The 21,764-nt window shown below is 33.2% G+C and overlaps 3 protein-coding genes across 3 annotated transcripts; 2 read left to right on the top strand and 1 right to left on the bottom strand.

Moving 5' to 3' along the window:
- Positions 1-1,827: 1,827 nt before the first annotated feature.
- Positions 1,828-5,770, top strand: LOC100806082 (serine--tRNA ligase). The gene is made up of 9 exons (XM_003536034.5): positions 1,828-2,067; positions 2,166-2,236; positions 2,322-2,483; positions 2,578-2,683; positions 3,105-3,298; positions 3,798-3,901; positions 3,987-4,170; positions 4,747-4,926; positions 5,350-5,770. Exons 1-9 carry the CDS (start codon positions 1,935-1,937, stop codon positions 5,557-5,559), a joined length of 1,344 nt encoding a protein of 447 aa, XP_003536082.1. The 5' UTR covers positions 1,828-1,934; the 3' UTR covers positions 5,560-5,770.
- Positions 5,771-9,573: 3,803 nt separating this feature from the next.
- Positions 9,574-12,396, bottom strand: LOC100818884 (protein YIPF1 homolog). Its single transcript, XM_003535294.4, has 6 exons — positions 11,785-12,396; positions 11,648-11,678; positions 11,268-11,348; positions 10,969-11,158; positions 10,173-10,440; positions 9,574-9,976 (listed from the first exon to the last, which is right to left on the bottom strand). Exons 1-6 carry the CDS (start codon positions 11,839-11,841, stop codon positions 9,770-9,772), a joined length of 834 nt encoding a protein of 277 aa, XP_003535342.1. The 5' UTR covers positions 11,842-12,396; the 3' UTR covers positions 9,574-9,769.
- Positions 12,397-13,786: 1,390 nt separating this feature from the next.
- Positions 13,787-21,068, top strand: LOC100805555 (mitochondrial Rho GTPase 1). Its single transcript, XM_003536033.5, has 14 exons — positions 13,787-14,302; positions 14,979-15,111; positions 15,387-15,536; positions 15,658-15,834; positions 15,948-16,196; positions 16,340-16,408; positions 16,524-16,579; positions 18,195-18,276; positions 18,553-18,764; positions 18,852-18,921; positions 19,084-19,196; positions 19,723-19,873; positions 20,234-20,420; positions 20,836-21,068. Exons 1-14 carry the CDS (start codon positions 14,085-14,087, stop codon positions 20,907-20,909), a joined length of 1,941 nt encoding a protein of 646 aa, XP_003536081.1. The 5' UTR covers positions 13,787-14,084; the 3' UTR covers positions 20,910-21,068.
- Positions 21,069-21,764: the final 696 nt, after the last annotated feature.

Genomic DNA, 21,764 nt, shown 5'->3' with positions numbered 1-21,764 from the left:
CGATCAATACAGAAAATATTTTGGGACTCATTGATTTGATGTATCCCAAAATAATTTATTTCACCCGAAGAACTTTAAATACGTAAATAGTAAGTCACTAATCTTGGAACTTTCAACATTTGTCATGAAAGATTTAGTTTCCAGGGCGACCCATGTGCCAATAAAGCGACCGATCTAACTAAATAATGTGAGTCAAAGGAGGAATTCTTTTTGGCTATTTAGTTAATTTGTAACTTATTAATTTTTTTTATTAAATATGTTTTTGGTCAATTTTAATTTTAGTTTTTGTAAGTTTGTGTTTTTTAATTTTGGTTTCTGAAAGATTTTTTTTATTCATTTTTAGTTCATATAAATATATATATTTTTTATTTATAGTTTTCATAAGTTCATTTTTATATGGATTAAAATTAAAAATATGCAAATTTAAAAGGAATTAAAAATGTACAAAATATCTTATAAGATTAAAATTTGAAGAATATAAACTTACAGTGACTAACAATAAAAAAAATATAGATACCAAAATCCAAAAAATATGAACTTATTACGATCAAAAATATTTTAAGTATTTTCTTTACGTTACAGGCTTATAGTTTTTTTTTTTAATTGAAGATCAAATATTTTCGTTATGAATTTAAAATTAATTGCAATATAAAAAGAGTAATTTTATTAAAATAACCAATATAATATTAAATGAGGCACTGAATGAGAAGTTTTATTAGCATTCATTTCATAATTTTTTTATATAAAAAAAATCAACTGAAGAGTGCGTTTATCCTTTTACTATGAAAATTTTGCAAACACTAACAAAAAATGATCGGTTATGCAAATTTTTTTTAAGAAGTTTGGTTTTAATCGATATTTTAATTGAGTATACTACAAATTAAAATATATTTGTGTTATAATTCAAATATTCAAATCATAAAAATCTTACTAATAATAATTACATTAATTAATATAATTAATATAGTTCTAATTATATTTTTATGAATTATAAATGAAATCGATTGATATTGATATTTTATAATCCACATTGATTGTTTTTTTTAGTAATCCTACTATTTTTTTTTTCAAAATTTGGGAGCCAGAAAGTGAAGTCAAATTTCATTAAGAAAACACATAAATTATTGCTTAATTATTATTTCAGTTCCTAAATTGAATTTGGGAATGTAATTTTTTTATTTTCTAAAATTTAAAAATAATTTTTTAGTTCCTAATTTTTGATATTTTTTTTAATTTTTAACATAATAAATTGACATTTTATAACAATTTTTAATATTTTGTGATAGTTTTAAACATTTTATCATAGTTTTGAAATGTTAATTTACATGACAACTATGATCATAAAATATTAATGTATTATATTAGAGACTACAAAGAATAATGCGTCAAAATCTTGAAAAAAATAGTTTTATATTTTAGGAACTAAAAAATATACACATCCAATATTTAAAAACTAAAACAATAATTATGTTTTGTTTAAAACTAATTTTAATATCAAATACTAATTTTTATATTTATTTTAAAAGTTATTCAAATCAGTTTGACAAGAAAATAAATTGACTTTTCAAATTAAATCATAATACTGATTTATTTTAAAATTTACATTTTAAAACTGTCATAAAATATTAAAAAATTATCACAAAATATTAAAATTCATTAGAAAATATCAATTTATTAGGTTAGAAAAAAATAATTAGTCAAATAATATTTTTAAATTAAAGAAACAGATGGTAAGGGATTAAAGAAACACATATTCCAAAAATTTAAGGATTAAAACAATAATTAATTAAGCATAAGATTATTTATTTTTTGGACTTGTAAAGAAAGGAAAACAAAAAAACCCTCTTGTTTTTAAGTTGCGAAACCCTGTTCTGACTCCCTGATTCTTACATTCAGTCGTTGCACAAGTGAGAGAGGTTGAAGGCGGCGTGAGAATGTTGGACATCAACCTATTCAGAGAGGAGAAGGGCCACAACCCTGAACTCATACGCGAATCCCAACGCCGTCGTTTCGCCAGCGTCGAAATCGTCGACGAGGTCATCAATCTCGACAAAGAATGGCGAAAACGTACTCTCTCTCTCTCTCTCTCTCTCTCTTCACTCTAACAATGTCCCCAATCGAATCTCGCACCAATGCTACCTTTTATTTTATGCATATCTTTTCAGGTCAATTCGAGTTGGAAAATCTCCGCAAGGAATTCAACAAGATCAACAAGGAAGTCTCCAAACTCAAGCGTGTAAGTATCTTCATTTCCGCTATTATATTCTATTACAGATTCTAATTCTGAATCAATTCATTTTGAATGTTGTTCTGCGCGTTAGGCTGGGGAGGATGCTTCTAAGTTCATTACTGAATCAGAGGAGACCAAAAAATCGATAGCGGAGAAAGAGGTTGAAGTGCGGGAAACTCTGAATCTCTTGAATTCCAAGTTGGAAACTATTGGAAACCTCGTCCACGATTCCGTTCCAATTAGCAACGATGAGGTTTGTTTGTTTCTTTATTTTATTTCATGTTTTGTTTTATTTCTGCTAATGCTTAATGCTTGTCTGAAAATTCATGGGGTCTTCCATGCTTTAGGCCAACAATGTTGTTGTTAGATCGTGGGGAGAGAAAAGAGTGGAGCCTAAGCTGAAGAATCATGTGGATCTAGTTGAGCTTCTCGGTATTGCAGATACAAAGAAAGGTTTGAATTTGTTCATCTAGTGATTGAGTGATAATTTATTTATTCATTTTTGTGGGGTGCGGGGCATTTGGATGACTTTTAAGTTTGGAATTTTGTGTTGTGATTTCATTTTCTGCCCATTTTTCACCTCTTAGTTTACTTCCTGAACCATTTCATTTTGTATGATTGGCTTAGCTATTGCACCAGCTCATGTTTTGCATAGCATAGTGTCTTTCTGACACAATATTGATTTCAAAATGTGGAGTATTTTGATTTGTAATGTCATTTGGCTTGTGGTACAAAAATCTAATATCACAGAATACAATGGAGCACTGCTGCATTTCAATTGTACTAGTCAATGCTTTCCATAATTTCTGCATTTTTTATCCTATCTTCTCTACATGCATCCTAATCTTTTATCTAGTTGCTTGATACATAATAGGAGCTGATGTAGCTGGAGGTAGAGGTTTCTATCTCAAAGGAGATGGTGTTCGCCTTAATCAAGCTCTAATAAACTTTGGGCTTGATTTTTTGGATAAAAGGGAGTATACTTTATTGCATACTCCTTTCTTCATGAGAAAAGATATAATGTCAAAGTGTGCTCAACTAGCCCAATTTGATGAAGAACTTTATAAGGTAAAATTGTTAGATAGATTCCATTATCTGCCTGCGTTTATATACAATTTGTGATTGTTAAGACCTTGATGTTGCTTTTGTCTATAATTTACATTTATATTCTATGACAAATAAATATGTGCATATGGGCTTTGCTAATTAATATCCATAATCTTTTAGTGCCAAACTGCCAATAGCCTTTTTCTATTGTATCATTTAAAGTTATTAATGCTTAGGGTAGTGTTTGGTTTGTTTTCTTGTTTCCATTTCAGCTGAAATGTTTTAATTTTTAATGACAAAAATGACACCTTGTTTTCATTCTATTTCCATTTAAATAGTTTTTGAAGAAAAATGGATAAAACAAGGCCATTTTCTTCATAAAATTTTGAAAACAGGTAGCACAGTAAAAAGGATGTGGTGCTTTTGTATTTGTTATTATGCTGGGTAAATAATAACAGATAACAAAACAAATATCACCTTAACTATTTTTTTGAGTTTATCTAAGAATTTATTATGTTAGGTAACTGGTGAAGGAGATGACAAATATCTGATTGCAACAGCAGAGCAGCCACTCTGTGCATATCATTTAGATGATTGGATCCACCCTACCCAGCTACCAATAAGGTAATATAATTTTTTTTTGTCACTTGTTAACAATGGAGCTTGGAAGACTATGTTGCCTTTAACTTTGGAAATATGCTTTCTGCAGATATGCTGGATATTCATCATGCTTTCGTAAAGAAGCTGGATCTCATGGTCGAGACACTCTAGGAATATTCCGAGTTCACCAATTTGAGAAAGTGGAGCAATTTTGCCTCACTAGTCCAAATGACAATGATTCATGGGACATGCATGAGGAAATGCTGAAGAACTCTGAAGATTTCTACAAAGCGGTATGATACAGCCACTCATTAAAATTTTCATTTCCATTTTTAAAAATGAGACCTTGCCTCCTGTAAAAATATCTTAATCTGCATTGAAATTTCTAATATCTTACTTGTTCCACGAGTTGAGTCTTTCATTGAAATTTTAGTAGGCAGACAAGTAAATTTATATTTTGAGAATAATCACAGTGCCCCTCATTAAGCGACTAATGTTTAAGGCCACTTTGTGGATGTGTTCAAATTTCAAATAAATATTATACAATTTAGAAACAGTTACTGAATCCCAGGGTACTATTAATTGTTGGGGATAATCATGTGTTCTTTGACTTGCCGAACATATCTAACCATGGGGAAGTATAGTGCATCCCTTTATTTCTTTCTAAATTTTTTATATCTACAACTTCATTGTACTTGTGATGATTGTTTGCACTCTGTATTGGCCAAGTGATGACTTAAAGTTACCACATTATATTTTTGTGGATGTCATTGTGTGTAGATTGATGTATTGGTTGGTCTGACTTAAATTGACTTCTTTCTCTCCCCATGTTTTTTGTTTCTCATGTGATTAAATTTTATTTACTGCAGTTAAATCTTCCCTATCAAGTTGTTTCCATTGTATCTGGTGCATTGAATGATGCTGCAGCAAAGAAGTATGATCTAGAAGCATGGTTTCCAGCCTCTCAAGCTTACAGAGAGCTAGTGTCCTGTTCAAACTGTACAGACTATCAGGCCAGAAGATTAGAAATTCGATATGGTCAGAAAAAGGTTAGTAATGCCTAATGTCATCATGTTGATGGCTTCAATAAGCATGATTCTTAACTTGATGAAAATTTTCATTTCCATTTTTAAAAATGAAACCTTGCCTCATGTAAAAATATCTTAATCTGTGTTTAAATTTCTAATATCTTACTTTTTTCATGAGTTTAATCTTTCATTGAAATTTTAGTAGGCAGACAAGTAAATTTATGTTTTGAGAATAATCACGAGTGATGATGGTGCTTACTTGTGTTAAGAGCCTAAGATGTTTCATAATTAAGACTTTTAATAGCTCAAAGTGTGATGTTGGGATTTTGCCGTGATGTTTCACAATTAAACTTTTATTTTGGCTTCAACTAATTTTAACCCCATGTACATGAATGCTTTCATAAGTTTTAACTGTTGGACTATGCATGTTTTTAACTTTCGCAGAGCAATGAGCAGATGAAGCAATATGTTCACTTGTTAAACTCTACTCTAACGGCTACTGAGAGGACCATTTGCTGCATACTGGAGAACAACCAGAAGGAAGATGGGGTAGAGATACCAGAAGTCCTCAGACCATTCATGGGTGGAAAGACTTTCCTGCCTTTCAAGAGCCAACCATCTAATGAAGCCAAAGGGAAGAAATCGAAGGCCTAATTGCATTTTAAGTCAGTGATATTTATGAAGAGTTGTTCAGAGTTGTGTAGGTTATGATGGCCCTGATATTATCCACCACATACTGTTTCCCTTTCTCCCTTATATGACTAAATAGTAAAATGATTTGTAGGAGCACGCACAATTTTTGGTCAAAATACACAGCATGACATTTTCTGTAATTCATTACCCTAAAAAATTTGTGCTTCTATAATTGCATTTTGGTGCTTTTATCCATTGCGAAATAATTAACAATATAGATCAAATGTCCTAGTTTTGCTTGAAAGGATGAAACACGTCAGGAAATTCTGGGTGAATTGCCATAGCAGAATCCTGTGAAATATGAATTGCGTGCCAGTTCAATTTGAGGGCAATACAAGTGCAAGGAAATTCTGGGTCATGGGATTAGAATTCTGAAGTCTGTATTGGTTTGTCTTGCAGGGCATTGAACCACATTCAATTTAATCGAGCTGCTCATATGCTAAATTCAATTACGAATTTCATTGGAAAGAGGAATGCGTTCTGGAAAATAGCAACTAGAGTATTCAACCAAGTTTTGTAGTGGGGAGAGGACTGTGGGGGTTTTCCCTGGCAAGCCAACCTTCTAGCTAATTCTTTACATTGGCCCTTACGGTTTTAGGTTTTACGCTGTGGATTGACTTGCATGTTTCTGAATCTCTCTATTATTTGGTCGACTGTCAAAGCAAATATTTTATGAAATTAGTTTTTTTCAGAACCTCCTACGGTTCCTTTTTTACTCATGAGTGCCCATTGGCTTTCATCTTTGATATCCACATCATTTCGAAGTTAATCACTAACGAGCTCTTTTTTCTAAACAACTGAATTCTGTTGTTAAGGTCATGTTATATAAATCTAACAAACCCACAGTCACAAAAGGGGTTTAGTTCATGAGCAAGATGCTTTGAGTATTATAAATTCTTTGGTATTATTTTTTATGCCTATTGATAAAAAGAAGTGTACACAGCCTTTTGAAGAAGTGGGGAGCCTGAGGAGGAAGAATATTTCAATTTTTTAGAGAATCAAAAGGAGAGTCATGATTTCAAGTGGCTTTTAGTCATAATTCGGCCAATATAAGATAATTCCTGTAGCAAATGTAAAAATTTAGAGAGTAGAGGGTAGTGGGAGATGACTATATATGGAAGACGCTTAATCATCCATTACTGGGATACATGGTATTGCAAACCTAATTAGTCTTAATTCATGTCAACATTCAACAATATAAAATGCATGCCATCGTAGTTAATTTCCATCAACACACAGAAATTTGAACACTTCCACTTTCCAAAGGTTCTCCAGGCAGGTAATTCGAGTAACCTTGTTTTCAGCTAAGAATCTGAAAATTGTTGTACATACCGTACTTAAGGAGTGTTCTTTTTGGAGGCAATGTACTTTAGGAGTGTTCGATAATGAAATACAAAATAATTGTATATATGCAGAAAACTCTATGCACAAGAAAAATAAAAATAGGATAACAACTTAGTAACAATGACAGTTCTTCAAAAACTCGTCACTCATCCCACGATCGAGAAGCGCTGTTTGTATGCAGAACAGCTCTTTTAAGGAGAGAGGATTCGGTGAATTGAAGTAACTACCTACCTGTTGTGTAAGGGGTCAGGAGAGGAGGGTACTTCTCTATTAACTGTCTTGTAAGAGCCTCGAGCTGTTTCATGACTAAAGCTTTTCCACCATATTGTAAACTTGTGTGTATGTTCCACTTCTTTTCCATGTCTAGCACCTAATGCTCCATGGTTTAAACAAGAACTGCTTAATAATACTAGTATGAGCACCAAGAGACACCCCATTTGAGAAATTGACATGATTTTCCCCACTATCTTCAAAGACCATACTATTCTTCCTTAGTAGCTTCTCTGAGCAAAAGATGGATAATGAAGATCAAGATTTGAGACACCCCTTGATGTTAACACACCAGAAAGTGGAGAAGAATGCTGAGTTTAAAATAGAGATATCTGTTTCTCATTCTTACATGTGTAAAACATAGGTTTGTTGATCACAAAGAAGAAAGATCAAGGAGATTTAGTGAACCAATGCTCAAGCTCATGTCCCAATCAATTAGTAATGTCATACAGTACACCGTCTGAGGTTTAAATCAATAATTAACTCGTGTAGCATCGTTTAAGCCATATTAAAAATCTATTGATTTCTAAAATAATATCTTTACACACATGCTCACTGTTGATTTAAGTGCTTATAATAAACCTAGTTAATAATTACTCTGAATCACGGTTCATGTTAGACAATCTTTAAATGTCCCACAGCTAATTTTCATGTAACTATACCAGACATACAAGGACGATTCATAAATCAGAGCTTTGAATTTGTGCATTATGAAATGTACACATTATTGGATACCAACCAACTCTTTATCTTAATGGCAATTCTTGCCGGTGGTATTCTATTGGTCAATTTTAACTCTTAAAAAAATCCAGAATTAACCTAACCTTGTCCGTACGTGGAATCCTCAATTTCAGGATTCCTTTAGTTGATTTTAGTTTGCCCTTTTCACATACTTAAAATAACCTAGAGTGTTAATGTCTTCATTATTTGTCAAAGCATATTCCTAGGGCTACTAGGATTTCCTTTTACCTTATCTCCGGTATCTTCTTTTTTCATACAATGTAAGTGCCTCTCAAAACCAACATATTTGGCTGTTGAAGAAGCAATAGATTCAATAAGAAGCATCTTTTGCTAGGTTTTGCTAGGTTTAAGGTTTCGAGCAACGTATTTTATTAACAAGGGCTATTTCTTCTTTTGGACTGGCATGTGGCATCTTTCCATCCTTAGCCTCCTTTCTTTTGCTCGAGCAGTTGCATGAGATCTTTGTTATTACTTTTAAGTTGATCTTGTGACTTATGAGTTGTTATGATGAACATCATTTCCAATTAATTTATTACTACGTTTTGGTGGGTTCCATAGAGTAGTAATCTTACCAAGTAGTGGTATTCTGCCAAAATAAAAATAGGTCGGAGATAGGGGCATTGCATTGCCTACAAAACATAAAGTTATATTCTTTAGGTATGGTTAAATAATAGGAGTTCCTTTAAATTATAAATATTACTTTCAATCAACTTTTTACTGTTTAATTTTTAGTTATAAAAATCTATAACATTATATTATTTAATTTTTCTATATAATATAGATGAACTCTGTCAATTTTATGCATTTATGTTGATATCCGGTACAACTGATGCACTGACTTAACAACCATTTCTGTAAATTTTAGAGTTAAATAACCCTCCTTTAATATAAAGAGTTAAATAGTTTAATGTGACATATTATTTACATTTTGCAATCTGTTCCTTTCTCGTTTTTCTTTTCTCCTTTTTTTTTCCAGATCTCAGTCATTTCATCTCATGTACAGTTCTTCTAAAATCTATCAATATGATAAATCCTTCTTTAAGCTCAAAAGGGAAAAAATTAATAGTTGATGATTTTTTTTTTGAAAAAAAATTGATATAAATGATCTTTCAAAAAATTTATTTGTAATTATTTTATAGAGAAAAGCTCAAGGCCAAAGGTCCAAACTTTAATATCCATCTATGCCATGGATGTATATTTACAAAGTTATTCAGTTTCATTGATTGTGGAGTGTAAATATATCGAAATAAGTAATATATGTTGGCAATAAGTTTGAGGTGGGAATTAGTGCAAAGATTTCCTATATTGAAGAGGCTGTGATGCAGATTTCTCTTGGTCAATCTTGCATATTTCGCCGCCAACTAGTTTGACCATTGCTTAAATCGATGATTCAATCAAAATACTGCAGTGCTCATGTGATTTGGCAACATATTTTGAGAGAGGCTAAAAATAATAAGTGAAATTCACAATGTAGTTCATTATAGAATACTTTGCTAGTACTTTCACACAAAATTTTCTCATGTATTTTAGCACAAGATTGGTGAGCTTGTATCCGTATGTCAACTCTAAAGGGTTCTTGCAAGAAGGACATGTTAGACATGTAATATAACAAATGACTCAAACATTTGCCTGTAGTTATCCAACGTACAAACTATTTTTATTTGCCTCTATATCGCCATGAATGAATTAAATGACAGTTTAATCTGATAACCGCATTTCACCTACAAATTATATAACTAAATTTAAAACAGCAAAAAGTTCTCTCTTCGTTATCTACAATTCATTGATGCTGAATGATGATAATACTACTTTACTCTCATACTGTTACTGTGAAGAGGCAGACCTTTAATGCGACAGCTAGAGCCAACTGCAATACAAAAATGCTAGCAACAATCAAAACCCATCTTTCACCTGCTGACATAATATGTGCTCGGAGGTTTAGTGCCACAAAAGTTGCTGACATGAACCCAGCCACACCAGCAACCATCCATCTGAATATCTCCAATGGCACAACAGACATACACTGCACCAAACAAAGGAAAATGTTAAATTTCATATTCTTTTTTAACTGCAAATGTTTGTTGTTAATATTGTTAATTTTTGTTAGCGGGAGATTTAAACTCACGACCTCTTCTGCCTTTACCACTAAAACAATCTTATATCTCCGCCAAATTTCATACTATATTGAAATAGAGAAACTTTAAGAAGCAATAACTCACCAGTGCTGGAATAAAGACAAACAAGGAATATCCATAGAGACAGAGTAGTTGGACAAAGCCCGATGGTACAGAGAAGTACTTGAGGATTACATACAAACAAAGAGGAACAATGGTGACATAACCATAGAACAAGCCGGCAGACCAAGTCACCAGATTTATGTCATAGTTCCATTCCTGGTCCTTCAGTTTGTGAGCTATGTATGTCACAAATGTGCCAATAGATGCTGCTACAAATATTAATGTGGTGCAAATCCAGAACGGTCCATACCTGTACACATTTATAGTGAAATCCAAATCATGTGTTGTCACACAGATAAATACTTTTTATGGCAAAATAATAAGTATTTGTTCTCCAAAGTTCAAATATATTAGACCTTGGTATTTATAATGTGTTTGGTTTGGCAGTAGAAAATCATGATGAGTGCAAAAATCATGGTGAGTTCACCATAAAAGCAACCATTTGCTGCTTCTAAAAATTATGGTGAGATCAACTCACCACCAATCCAAACACACACATAGGATACTACAATGAAATAACATGAGAAATGAAACAAAACTATCACACGATTAAGTGGAGCACAAATTATTAGAAACGAATCAACAACAACCAAGTTGGACAAAGGGGGTTAATGCTAATGTTAACCATTAACTTCACTCTTCCCGTTAATAAATATCAACTAAAACATAAGAATTACCAAAGATGATGTAACTATATATCGTGTTGGTAGTGTAATGTTAATAACCACTAACCTGTCAGTTAAATAAGCAACAATTACAAGGAATCAAGCGAGCTTACAAATCAGGGTGGGAAGCAGTTTTTTCATTGAATGTTCCATTGAATGGATAGAGTGAGTCTTTAATCCTGTCTAGAACATCTATAGTGTCAACATCAAAGTATGGTTTGTAAGAAGCAAGTGAGAAAGCCTTAAACCAACCACTCTGCTGCTGGGGTTCATCAGAACCAGACACTGGTTTTGAAAACGTATCTACATAACACAAATAAAAAACAGTGACACAACTCTTGTTGCAATTATAAGTAATCAATTACAACATAACTATATGTATAAAACATAAACAAACAAGATCATCAAATACCATCAACATCACGTGGATGTCTCGAGCCACCACCAATCTTGCCCTGTGCTCCAGATGGAGGAAATGTCTGAAGATTTGAATCTACACAAATCAATACAAAAGTAATTGACAAACCAAAAAAATGATAAAATCAGTGCTTAACACAGAAAAACAAAGAAACACAAATTGTTAGTTTGGTTAGAAATGTCACTTAGAGGGATTCGAACCCACAACCTTATTTTATAAGCACCAACCACTGTATCAACCTTATATGTCTAAAGAAACCCGAATTGTAATTTATAAATATACACTATAACTTTGTTTAAGAACCATGTAACATAGTTTTATGATTTTGTTTGTCCAATAACAAAGACAAGATTATAAATTACTATGACAGTGACCTGAGAATTGGAAGGGTGGAGGATCAACAGCCTGCATGAAATTGAGAATAAAAACTGTGATGATAATATAATATATAGAAATTAATGACAATGGAAGATGAATTGAATTGCAAGAAGGATTGATGATGAAGACTCACAGGTACAGATCCTGAAACCTTTTGGCTATCGATGGAGGTGTAATTTCCTGACATCATTTTCGTGATTTTCAATACCTCCCTTTCACTTGAACGTTGTTTTCTTTAACTCATGCTCTCTTCTCTACGTTGATTATTTCTCATGCACGTGTAGACGCGATTGTGTAATTGGGCCTGCCTACATATTTGGACTAGACCACGATAACTGATCCGTTAGGCTCTTTTTTTTTATATTTTTATTAACCTTTTTTTATATTAAATGTATGGGATTCTAATTATTTTTTTATCTCTCCCAACCCACTGAATTTGAAATTTATAATACTGTTTAACCAGCTGAATTAAACTTCCTTAGTTATAAGAAATGTTACAAAGAGAGATAAAATTGTTGAAAATCATGAATGACCAATTGACTATTTAAGGTAAAAATTCATCATTTCATGTAATATAATAGACTCAATACAAATAGGACTTAAATCAAAGACGTGAGTCGACTAGCAAAAGATCTAGATGTACAAAATTAACTTATCTACGGATGAACTGTTTCTCACAGTTGTTTAACAAATTCTGAATATCTAGGTAGCGCCGTAGTGTATCTCCAACTTCATTGTTTGTGAAGTGCCTTTTGATTAAAGCCTCCACGTTTTCTTTGCAATCTGTCTCCACTATGATAAGTGCAAACTCGAAATCCATTTGAGAGCCAATGCTTCTACTTCTTGAGGTGTCAGATCTCCTTGGTAGACTTGAGTTCTTGCAGCAATAATAAACCTCCCTCAGGAGTCCCTTATACATGCTGAAATGCCAAAATTTGTTGTGTCCTTCATCATTGTTGCATCTTCATTATTGCATTTCAAGTAATGGTCTGTGGGTGGAATCCAGAGATAGTTATTTCTGCTGATGCTAGCTTGCTGCGTGTGCAGTGGTGGTTCTTTACAATGAATTTGCTTCCAGTCGAGGTAATGTAAGGCAAGTTGTGTAACAACATGGCTGGGCTTTTGGACTCCTTCCCAAAGCTTCTCGTTCCTTTGTCTCCAAATACACCAAATGAAGGCAACAAATTTGTCAATATTGGCACTGCTATAGGAACCCAGAATGTGAAAAATAATCCCCTTTATGTCATCAAAGTTGTTGGACAAAGCTTGAAGAAATTGCCATAAGCCAGATTCCATCCAAAGTTTCTGAGCTTGATCACAATCCACGAACGTGTGCCAATCTGTTTCGATGCAATCATCACAGAAAGGGCCATTAGTTTATTGTTTTGCACTATTTGTGTAAAATTCCTTTTTTAAACAATTTACTGCTAATATATTTCAAAATGAGCAACATTTATACCATTTTATTTTTCATTCATATATACTTGCATAAAAACTATTAGTATGAGGCATCAAAGAAAAAAATCAATGCTTTTTTATGGTATGAAATAAAGTATACCTTAATTGATAGGTAAAGACTAAACTTTTAAGAGGTAAAAATTATAAAGTAAATTCATGAGTTGATATATTTAAAAGATTGATTAGTATATTTAAAAGATTGATATAACATGATGTGATATGATTCATGAGTTTAATCACTTATTAGCAAATATGAATAAATATCAGCAGTAGAAAGATGTCAATCCATAGATCTAAATATATTAAGTGATTATTATTTTTGTTAAAAAATAATTTATTCATCCAAAATAATATTGGAAAGACTGAAGTATCCGCTAACTAAATTAAACTTCATTTAGTACATATATTAAATAATATTTGGTACACAATTATAGAATATTTCACGTTAATTCATTATAAATAAGGTAACAAAAGGCCACAAGATGTATATAAAAAATATGTGAACTCAATTATAGTTAAAGGGTAAAATTCTGTAAGGTTATAAGATTTCATATATAATCATTCAATTTTGTTAAAAGAAACATTACTTTATTATTAGTATTTTTTATTTTTCTAAAGAAGCTTGCCTTTTTTATTTTGTGTGTATATATATATATAACTTGAGTTGAAGGAAAAAAGGTAGCAGATACACACAAAGTTAGCGTAGAAACGACTAAAAAGTAATGGTACTTGGTAAACGACAGTCGTTTATTGAAAAGGGCAATTTCGTGCTAGTGTAGTGTGGGTACCCTTACCCTGAGGTGCAAGACAAGTAACGTAACGGTGCTTACAAATATTAACAGCGGAAGAAGTGAAGGGCCCAGACGGCCACCGTCTAGGGTAGGGTTAGGGTTTTAATTTTCGCCACACAACAACAACAGACACTACCTCACTGCTTCCGTTTACGGATTTCAATCGCTTCGACTCGCAGCTCCCATGGCAAAAGCTACTTCCGGAACCGTCAATCCTCACAGCCGTACCGGAGTTCGGATTGTCGTCGCCGGAGACCAGGGCACCGGAAAATCTAGCCTCATCATCACGGCCGCCGCCGAAAACTTTCCGGTGAATGTACCACCGGTGTTGCCTCCCACGCGGTTGCCTGAAGATCTGTATCCGGATCGCGTGCCTATCACCATCATCGACACCTCTTCCCGGTACCGAACTTTAACTCTCTGATATTTTCATACTCCTGAGATATTCCTTAGCGACGGACGTGCGATTCGTTCGAGTACGCTAGTGCCTTTTCTATTTCAAGTTAGGATTCGAGTGGAACGTTTTGAATAGCGGTACTGGGTTTTGTTTATTGTTGTGATTCGAGTAGATTTATTTATTATTGGAGTTTCGGAGTTGATGTTTCACTTTGGAGCTAGCCTTTGTTCCCGAATGTTCTTCCTTGAAAGTTGAAACTAATTTGGCTATTTGGTTTTTGAGCTGTTTACTGATCAGTTATTGCCAAATTAAAGTACAAGTGCATTTTATATGCATTGTAATCTCTTAGAAATGCAATTTTATGCTTATATATTGATTCAGTTTATTTCGAAACTTGTTGGTCATGGGTTCGAATCCGGAAACAGCCTCTTTGCATATGCAAGGGTAAGGCTGCGTACAACATCCCTCCCCCATACCTTCGCATAGCGAAGAGCCTCTGGGCAATGGGGTACGAAGTTTTTATTAATCTCTTTTTTTTTAAGGAAAAAAAATTCGTTTCTCAAAATTAATCTTCAGCTAAGCATGCACAAGTTATCTTTTGCTATGTGGGATCTGAATGTCTTCATCTGTCCATTCTATTATGTTTATTATTTATTGTTGTTGTTGTTGTTGTTAATGCAGTGCTGAGGATAGTGATAAAGTTGCTGAAGAATTGCAGAGGGCTGACACAGTTGTCCTTACCTATGCATGTGATCGGCCTGAGACACTTGAAAATCTTAGTATATTTTGGCTTCCACATCTTCGCAAACTAGAGGTTCTGCTCTTTTTTATTTTTGCCTCTCCAGTGGCTATATGTTAAATTGAGGCTCCTTTTTTTATTTTTTAGAAATTGAGGGGAAAAAGGATACAAAAAATAAAAATATTCATAATGAATGGTAGGGGAAAGATCCAAATAAATTATTGCAAATTGTTAAAACCAGTTATGCTCTTTTATCATGTGAAAAAATCTACTCTTGTGCTCATGCTTGCATACATCTCTTCATCTTAGTGTTTATATGCATGATGTAGATTTTTGAATTTAATGATCAGGTGAAAGTTCCAGTTATAGTAGTTGGTTGTAAGCTTGATTTGAGAGATGAGAATCAGCAGGTGAGCCTAGAACAGGTGATGTCACCAATAATGCAACAGTTCCGAGAGATTGAAACTTGCATTGAGTGTTCAGCATCTAGGCATATTCAGGTATCTTTTATACTAACCATTGCAATCAAACTACTTGTTTTGACATCTTATTTTAAACTTCTGATCAATTATATTTTTTATTTTGTTTCATACAATTTGCTATTATATTTTCTTGTTGAAGGTCCCCGAAGTTTTCTACTATGCACAGAAGGCCGTGCTTCATCCAACAGCTCCATTATTTGATCAAGAGTCACAAACTCTAAAGCCTCGATGCGTGCGAGCCTTGAAGCGGATTTTTATCCTTTGTGATCATGACAGAGATGGTGCCCTTAGTGATGCTGAGCTGAATGACTTTCAGGTTGCATTTCCCCTTTTAAGATGACATTATTAAGCATCAAAATATTTCTATTATGTTATGGTAAGGTAGTTTGTTTATATGATTTGTGAAAAAGCTAACAAACCATTCAACAGGTTAAATGTTTCAATGCTCCTTTGCAACCATCTGAAATTGTGGGTGTAAAGAAGGTTGTACAAGAAAAATTGTCTGAAGGGGTGAATGAACGTGGACTTACTTTGACTGGATTCTTATTTCTTCATGCCCTTTTCATAGAAAAAGGGCGTCTTGAGACAACATGGACTGTGCTCAGGAAGTTTGGATATAATGATGATATCAAGCTTGCTGATGATCTAATTCCACCTATAAAACGTGCTCCTGATCAGGTATTTCTTTGGAGATGAATTGTGACCTGACATGTTATGTGCATTGTGAGTGACAGAAATTTTTTTATACCTGTCTGAAAATAATCTGTGGATGATTAGGAATTTTGTCGTCTTCTGATCAAGATTGACTTTGATGTCTGCAGAGTGTGGAGCTGACAAATGAAGCAATTGAGTTTTTGAGGGCAATTTTTGATGCGTTTGATAGTGATGGGGTATGTCAATTCTTATTTTCAGATATTTACTCAGATGATTTTTTTTTTATGCAAGTTACAAATGGTACCTTGCCGAATTCTTCTTGAAATTGGGCAATACTTTTTGTTCCTTCAGGATGGGATGTTGAGACCTCGTGAAATCGAAGAATTATTTTCTACTGCCCCGGAAAGGTAGATTGCTTTCTGTCATATTATTATCCACCATTCTATGGTAGATTGCTTTGCATTAGTTTCTTCTTGAATTGGTAATGGGTGCATTGTGATGTGGAATTTATCATATTTTGTTATTTTTCAAATCCATGTATGCTATGAGGATCTGTTATTTACTGAAGATGCAGAACTGATCACAAGAGGGGTTGAATTGTAACCCTAGGTAAATTCAGCAACCTGAAACTTATGCTCCTGGGCTAGTTCTCAAGTATAGCTTGAAGGTCAAAAGAGCACTAAAGAAGATTACAAGTACTGAGAAGATCGAGTCTTCTCCGGTTTGAATAAAAGGATACTTTTAATATTTATAAGAATATTCTGAACCTTAGGATATCTTTATACAAGTTAATCAAGAAACATTTTGAATAATTTTTTGAATCATTTAACATTTTACTTGAACCAATGTTAAACAAGAGCTTTCAATTATTTTCAAATTATATCAGATATAAGCGACTCCAATCAGAATTGCTTTTCAATCAACAAAGAGTAAAGATTGGGAGGTAAATAGTCGGAAGATTTTAACACTGATTCATCCTTGTCCACCTGGCCTATGTCTAATCCCCACCTACCTGGTGGGATTTTCCCTATCTTCAACTGTCTTTTTACCATGTAGGAAGTCTCTGCATGGTTACAACTGTACTCTTTGTTCATAATAGACTCTTCAGGGCTCAGGCCAAAAGCATAGTGTTCTTTTATCACTAGGTCTCTTCTGGGTTATTACACCAGTATTGATTGCTATTTGAAAGCCTCTTTAGGCTAACGACTTTCACACAAATCTAGCACTCACAGTGCTTACAATGGGTTACAGAAGATAAAAGGTGTTCACTTTAAGAATCACTCAGTGGATGAACTTTGAAGAACTTGGTATGTCAACGAGAAGATGTTAAGAGAGATTATTTCATAGTCGTATTTGTTTATGACTCCTCTGGCTTGAATCTTTAAGTGCCTAGACCTTTTAAAGATGCATTTTATTTCTTTTCAGTGATGAGTAGTCATTATTTCATCCTCTTTGGCATTATTCTTTGTTACTCATCTCTGCACACATATTTATCTAAGCTTGTACTTCCTTGTAGCTTGTATTTTTTTTAAATTGAGGCCACATCTTCTGAGTTTCTCTTGGTTTACTTCAGAAGTTTTGAAGTCTTCTGAATTGTTCATAGATTATTTGTTTTAAATATCTTATCTTCTCAACACTCAACCCTCTTTGGAGTTTATCCGATGGACTGCTTTATTTCTGTTGGGGTTTGAGTAATAGAGTCTGATCTAACATTTTCTCCATTAAATGTTCTATTTTGATCTTGAAACCTGCTATTTGCTTACAATATAGTAAAACACTCAACAGTCAGGTTAGATAACTTAACAGTGAAAATAATTTGGCTCATATTTGGCTTTGTTAATCAGTTAAACCAGGCCACAAGTCATGAGAGAGTTTGAACTTAGCTTATACTTCTAATTTTGGTTCTTCAATGTTCTTACAAACTCTAGCTATGACATTTTTCTATTTATGCATTTCTCGAGTCTGAATGTCCATAAGAAACCTTGCCAGTGTTATTTGATATTTTATTGTTTTGAATTGCAGTCCTTGGACTGGAATTCCATATGAGGACGCTGCAGAAAAAAATGCATTTGGAGGACTATCACTAGAAGCGTTTTTGTCAGAGGTGCGCAAGTCTCTTATCTTTATCTCTCTTCCCTGCATTTTTTTGAATGTTAGTTTTAGAAGAATTGCGGGCTTTGCTTGGGAGTTTTATCACTCAATTAATTTGTATGCATTGAGAATCAAGGTTGCTTAAGTTTTATGTGCTCCATTAATGTTATCTATTCCTGTAATATGTATGTATGACTATATATCTGGTGTGTACCTTTTAATTGCATATAGTATTTTATTTTCATTGAATTGTCATTATTGTAACAAATATATTACTTTCTCTGGACAGTGGGCACTTATGACACTTCTAAACCCAACTTTTAGTGTGGAGAATCTGATATACATTGGTTATCCTGGTGATCCATCATCTGCTATTCGTGTGACTAGGAGGCGACGCATGGATCGCAAGAAGCAGCATTCAGACAGAAATGTTTTGCAGTGCTTTGTTTTTGGGCCTAGGAAGGCTGGAAAATCTGCATTATTGAATTCTTTTATTGGAAGGTATTTTTCTTTTATGTTACCTTGAAGCTTCTTTCTAATATAACTTCCAACACCATATACCTTATCATTGTTGAATCAATAATGCAGGCCATATTCTGAAAGTTACAATCCAACCACTGAAGATCATTATGCTGTAAATGTAGTTGATATTTCTATGGTAAGTGATACTTGATTGACATTTGACAAATGCTACTACTTATTGTGCAAAACCAGTTAGCCTCTCCCATGTGTTCCAGTACCAGCCCCTGCTTCGATTGTATTCATTTTATGTCTTGGCTTTTGTTTCTTCTCTAAATGTGTTTTATTATATCATTTGCAGGAAAACAAAAAATATCTTGTTCTGAGAGAGATTCCTGAAGATGGAGTGAGGAAGCTCCTGTCCAATAAGGAGTCTTTGGCCTCATGTGACATTGCAGTTTTTGTTCATGACAGGTGACCACTGATATTAAAGATCATTATATGATATAAGTTATAGATTATCCTTGTTACAGAAATAGTATGAAAAATACTTTGGTCGCATTTGTTAAGTTTCCAATGATCCACATATTTATTTTCTGTTTTCTTTTAGTATATGCATCAGTAGAGGATAAATTTCACTGTTAAATAATTTGTTTAAAATATTTTTAGCTTATATACTTACTATATTTCAGCATCATAATTCATAAGCACATAGAAGAAATCTGTTGTTCATTGGATGAACTTCCTAAAACAGCTGAAAGAAGCAATTTCTGGGTTCTTTATAAATTAACATTTGCGACTTACAAACATTAGTTTTAAACAACATAAAAGTAGGATGCTCAATATTTGCATGATATGTATTAAAAAGTCACTGATTAAAGTGGTGACTCGTCAATTGTATTTTTAATTAACTATCATTTCATGATCATGTGGTTTGGACAACTCATTACATGCTTGGAAAATTTTGTTTGTATAATCGCTGACAAGATGTTCATTTAAGGTCTGATGAATCCTCATGGAGAACATCGTCTGAACTGTTGGTTGAAATTGCTAGCCATGGAGAAGATACTGGCTTTGAGGTGCCCTGCCTGATAGTTGCAGCTAAAGATGATCTGGATTCATTTCCAATGGCTATACAGGAGTCAACTAGGGTATTTTTATTGAATTTTCATTTGCACTGTTGTGTGCATAATTGAGGGTGATATACTGTACATAATTATTGGATGGTTAAATAAGAAACTATTAAAAGTGAATATGGCACGTTTTGAAATTATGATTTTATTCAAACTCTGAAAAGCAATATATAGCAAATTCAAAATAGTCTTATATTCACACTGAATTATTGAAAAGTATAGCAACGAGTATTTGAACAGATTATCAACTAAATATCTTATTCTGTTATCTTAGCATATGAAATTGTAACAAGTGTGCTTGATGCTGAGAAATTTTCAAGCAACTAATTTGTTATGGATAAATTGCAATGTCACTTGACATGTCAATGTATTTTGTAGGTTAGCCAAGATATGGGAGTAGAGGCTCCTATACCCATCAGTGTGAAGTTAGGAGATTTCAACAGTCTTTTTCGTAAAATTGTAACGGCTGCTGATCATCCTCATTTAAGCATTCCAGAAACTGAAGCTGGAAGAAGCCGCAAGCAGTACCACAGGCTTATTAATCGATCTCTTATGGCTGTTTCAGGTATGTCATTTTTCCATTACACTTGTATCTACAGTGTTTATTATTATTTTCCATTATTTCTTTCTTTTTTTTCATTTTTCATCCGAGCTGTTCAGTTTCGTGTTATTGTGATTTCTTGTTCGGTAGATTGTTGCTTGGAATTTAGGGATTATTTAGCCAATGAATCATCAAAATCAAATTGTAGTAATTGAGTAAATAAATGGGAGTTACCGAAGCCATACATTTCAAGCTTGCCTTCAGAGCCACTTTATGTTCTTGTCATTCTTGTTTCATTGAGTATTGTATAGACTTGTCAAAAAGTAGAATAGGCTTTTATTCGGAGCTTTGATTTAATAAACAAACTGTCATCTTTCTATTTTATGCTTCCTCAATTTTGTTTCAACGTGTAATGTTACTTCATTACTTCCTATTGCAGTTGGAGCTGCGGTGGTCGTAGTTGGGCTGGCAGCTTATAGGGTATATGCTGCAAGGAAGAATGCGTCTGGTTAAAAGACAGATTTTGTGAATGGATCAATGTCCATTAGTTTGATCTGAATGCAGCCTGCTCCTGGCTAGATATGTCAAGTTCAACATTCAGTTGGTTTTTTTATGCCATCTGTTGTAGAGTTTGCTATTTCATTTTTATAAAATCACTATTTCATTTTTCTTTGTCGAGGTTGAATTGAATTAGCATAATTTTTTTCTTCTTCAAATTACCGTAGTGTTGACTCTTGGCAAACATACCAATTCGTACAAGTAATGTTAAGTTTTTACTGTTTTAACACAAAAGAAATAATAAAAAAAATTAAATAATTATTACATAATTTTAATATATGATTTTAATATATAAATAAGGTATGCATAACACTTATCATATATGTATATGTTTCTTCTTGTTTGTTTGGGGCTTCGTGGTAGTAATATACACAATAATGAGATATACTGTCAGGTCCAGTTAATTACTCTGTGAAAGAATGAAAGCAAGCTCTGTATTGAAGATTGCAATTGAGACCCTTTATCCGTGCGCGAAGTTGGCGTTCAAGTGGTTAGAAATTGTTTTCTCAGCTTTTAAAAAGCGTCGTTTTTTTTTCTTCCCGTGTGTTTGAATCAGCAATTATGGGCAGGTTCTCACAATATTCACAAATCATATATTCAGTGTAATGATTGTACACATTATATAATTAAATTTAGTGTCAACACGTTTTGATTCCAATAAAATGTACGAGAGAAAAATTTACTATAGTTTGGATAAATTTCTTAATGAGCACTCAGGCAAAAATTAAGGAGGTAAAATAAACTTATTATTCAAGGTGAAATTAGTTTGTGTATTTCAACTTGTGAAAAAGTTAAACGAGTTAATTTTTA

Source organism: Glycine max, chromosome 10, assembly GCF_000004515.6.
Source record: "Glycine max cultivar Williams 82 chromosome 10, Glycine_max_v4.0, whole genome shotgun sequence".
NCBI classification, from domain to species: domain Eukaryota; kingdom Viridiplantae; phylum Streptophyta; class Magnoliopsida; order Fabales; family Fabaceae; genus Glycine; species Glycine max.
This window is presented reverse-complemented; position numbering and strand designations above follow the sequence as displayed.

Coding starts and splice junctions, on each gene's coding strand:
- LOC100806082 (XM_003536034.5), top strand. CDS start 1,935: ATGTTGGACATCAACCTATTCAGAGAGGAGAAGGGCCACAACCCTGAA. Junction 2,484..2,577: donor TTCCAATTAGCAACGATGAG/GTTTGTTTGTTT, acceptor TCCATGCTTTAG/GCCAACAATGTTGTTGTTAG. Junction 2,684..3,104: donor TATTGCAGATACAAAGAAAG/GTTTGAATTTGT, acceptor GATACATAATAG/GAGCTGATGTAGCTGGAGGT.
- LOC100818884 (XM_003535294.4), bottom strand. CDS start 11,841: ATGATGTCAGGAAATTACACCTCCATCGATAGCCAAAAGGTTTCAGGA. Junction 11,679..11,784: donor AGGTTTCAGGATCTGTACCT/GTGAGTCTTCAT, acceptor AATTTCATGCAG/GCTGTTGATCCTCCACCCTT. Junction 9,977..10,172: donor TTGTCTTTATTCCAGCACTG/GTGAGTTATTGC, acceptor TGTTTGGTGCAG/TGTATGTCTGTTGTGCCATT.
- LOC100805555 (XM_003536033.5), top strand. CDS start 14,085: ATGGCAAAAGCTACTTCCGGAACCGTCAATCCTCACAGCCGTACCGGA. Junction 15,835..15,947: donor CTGAGCTGAATGACTTTCAG/GTTGCATTTCCC, acceptor ACCATTCAACAG/GTTAAATGTTTCAATGCTCC. Junction 18,765..18,851: donor TTGAATTCTTTTATTGGAAG/GTATTTTTCTTT, acceptor TCAATAATGCAG/GCCATATTCTGAAAGTTACA.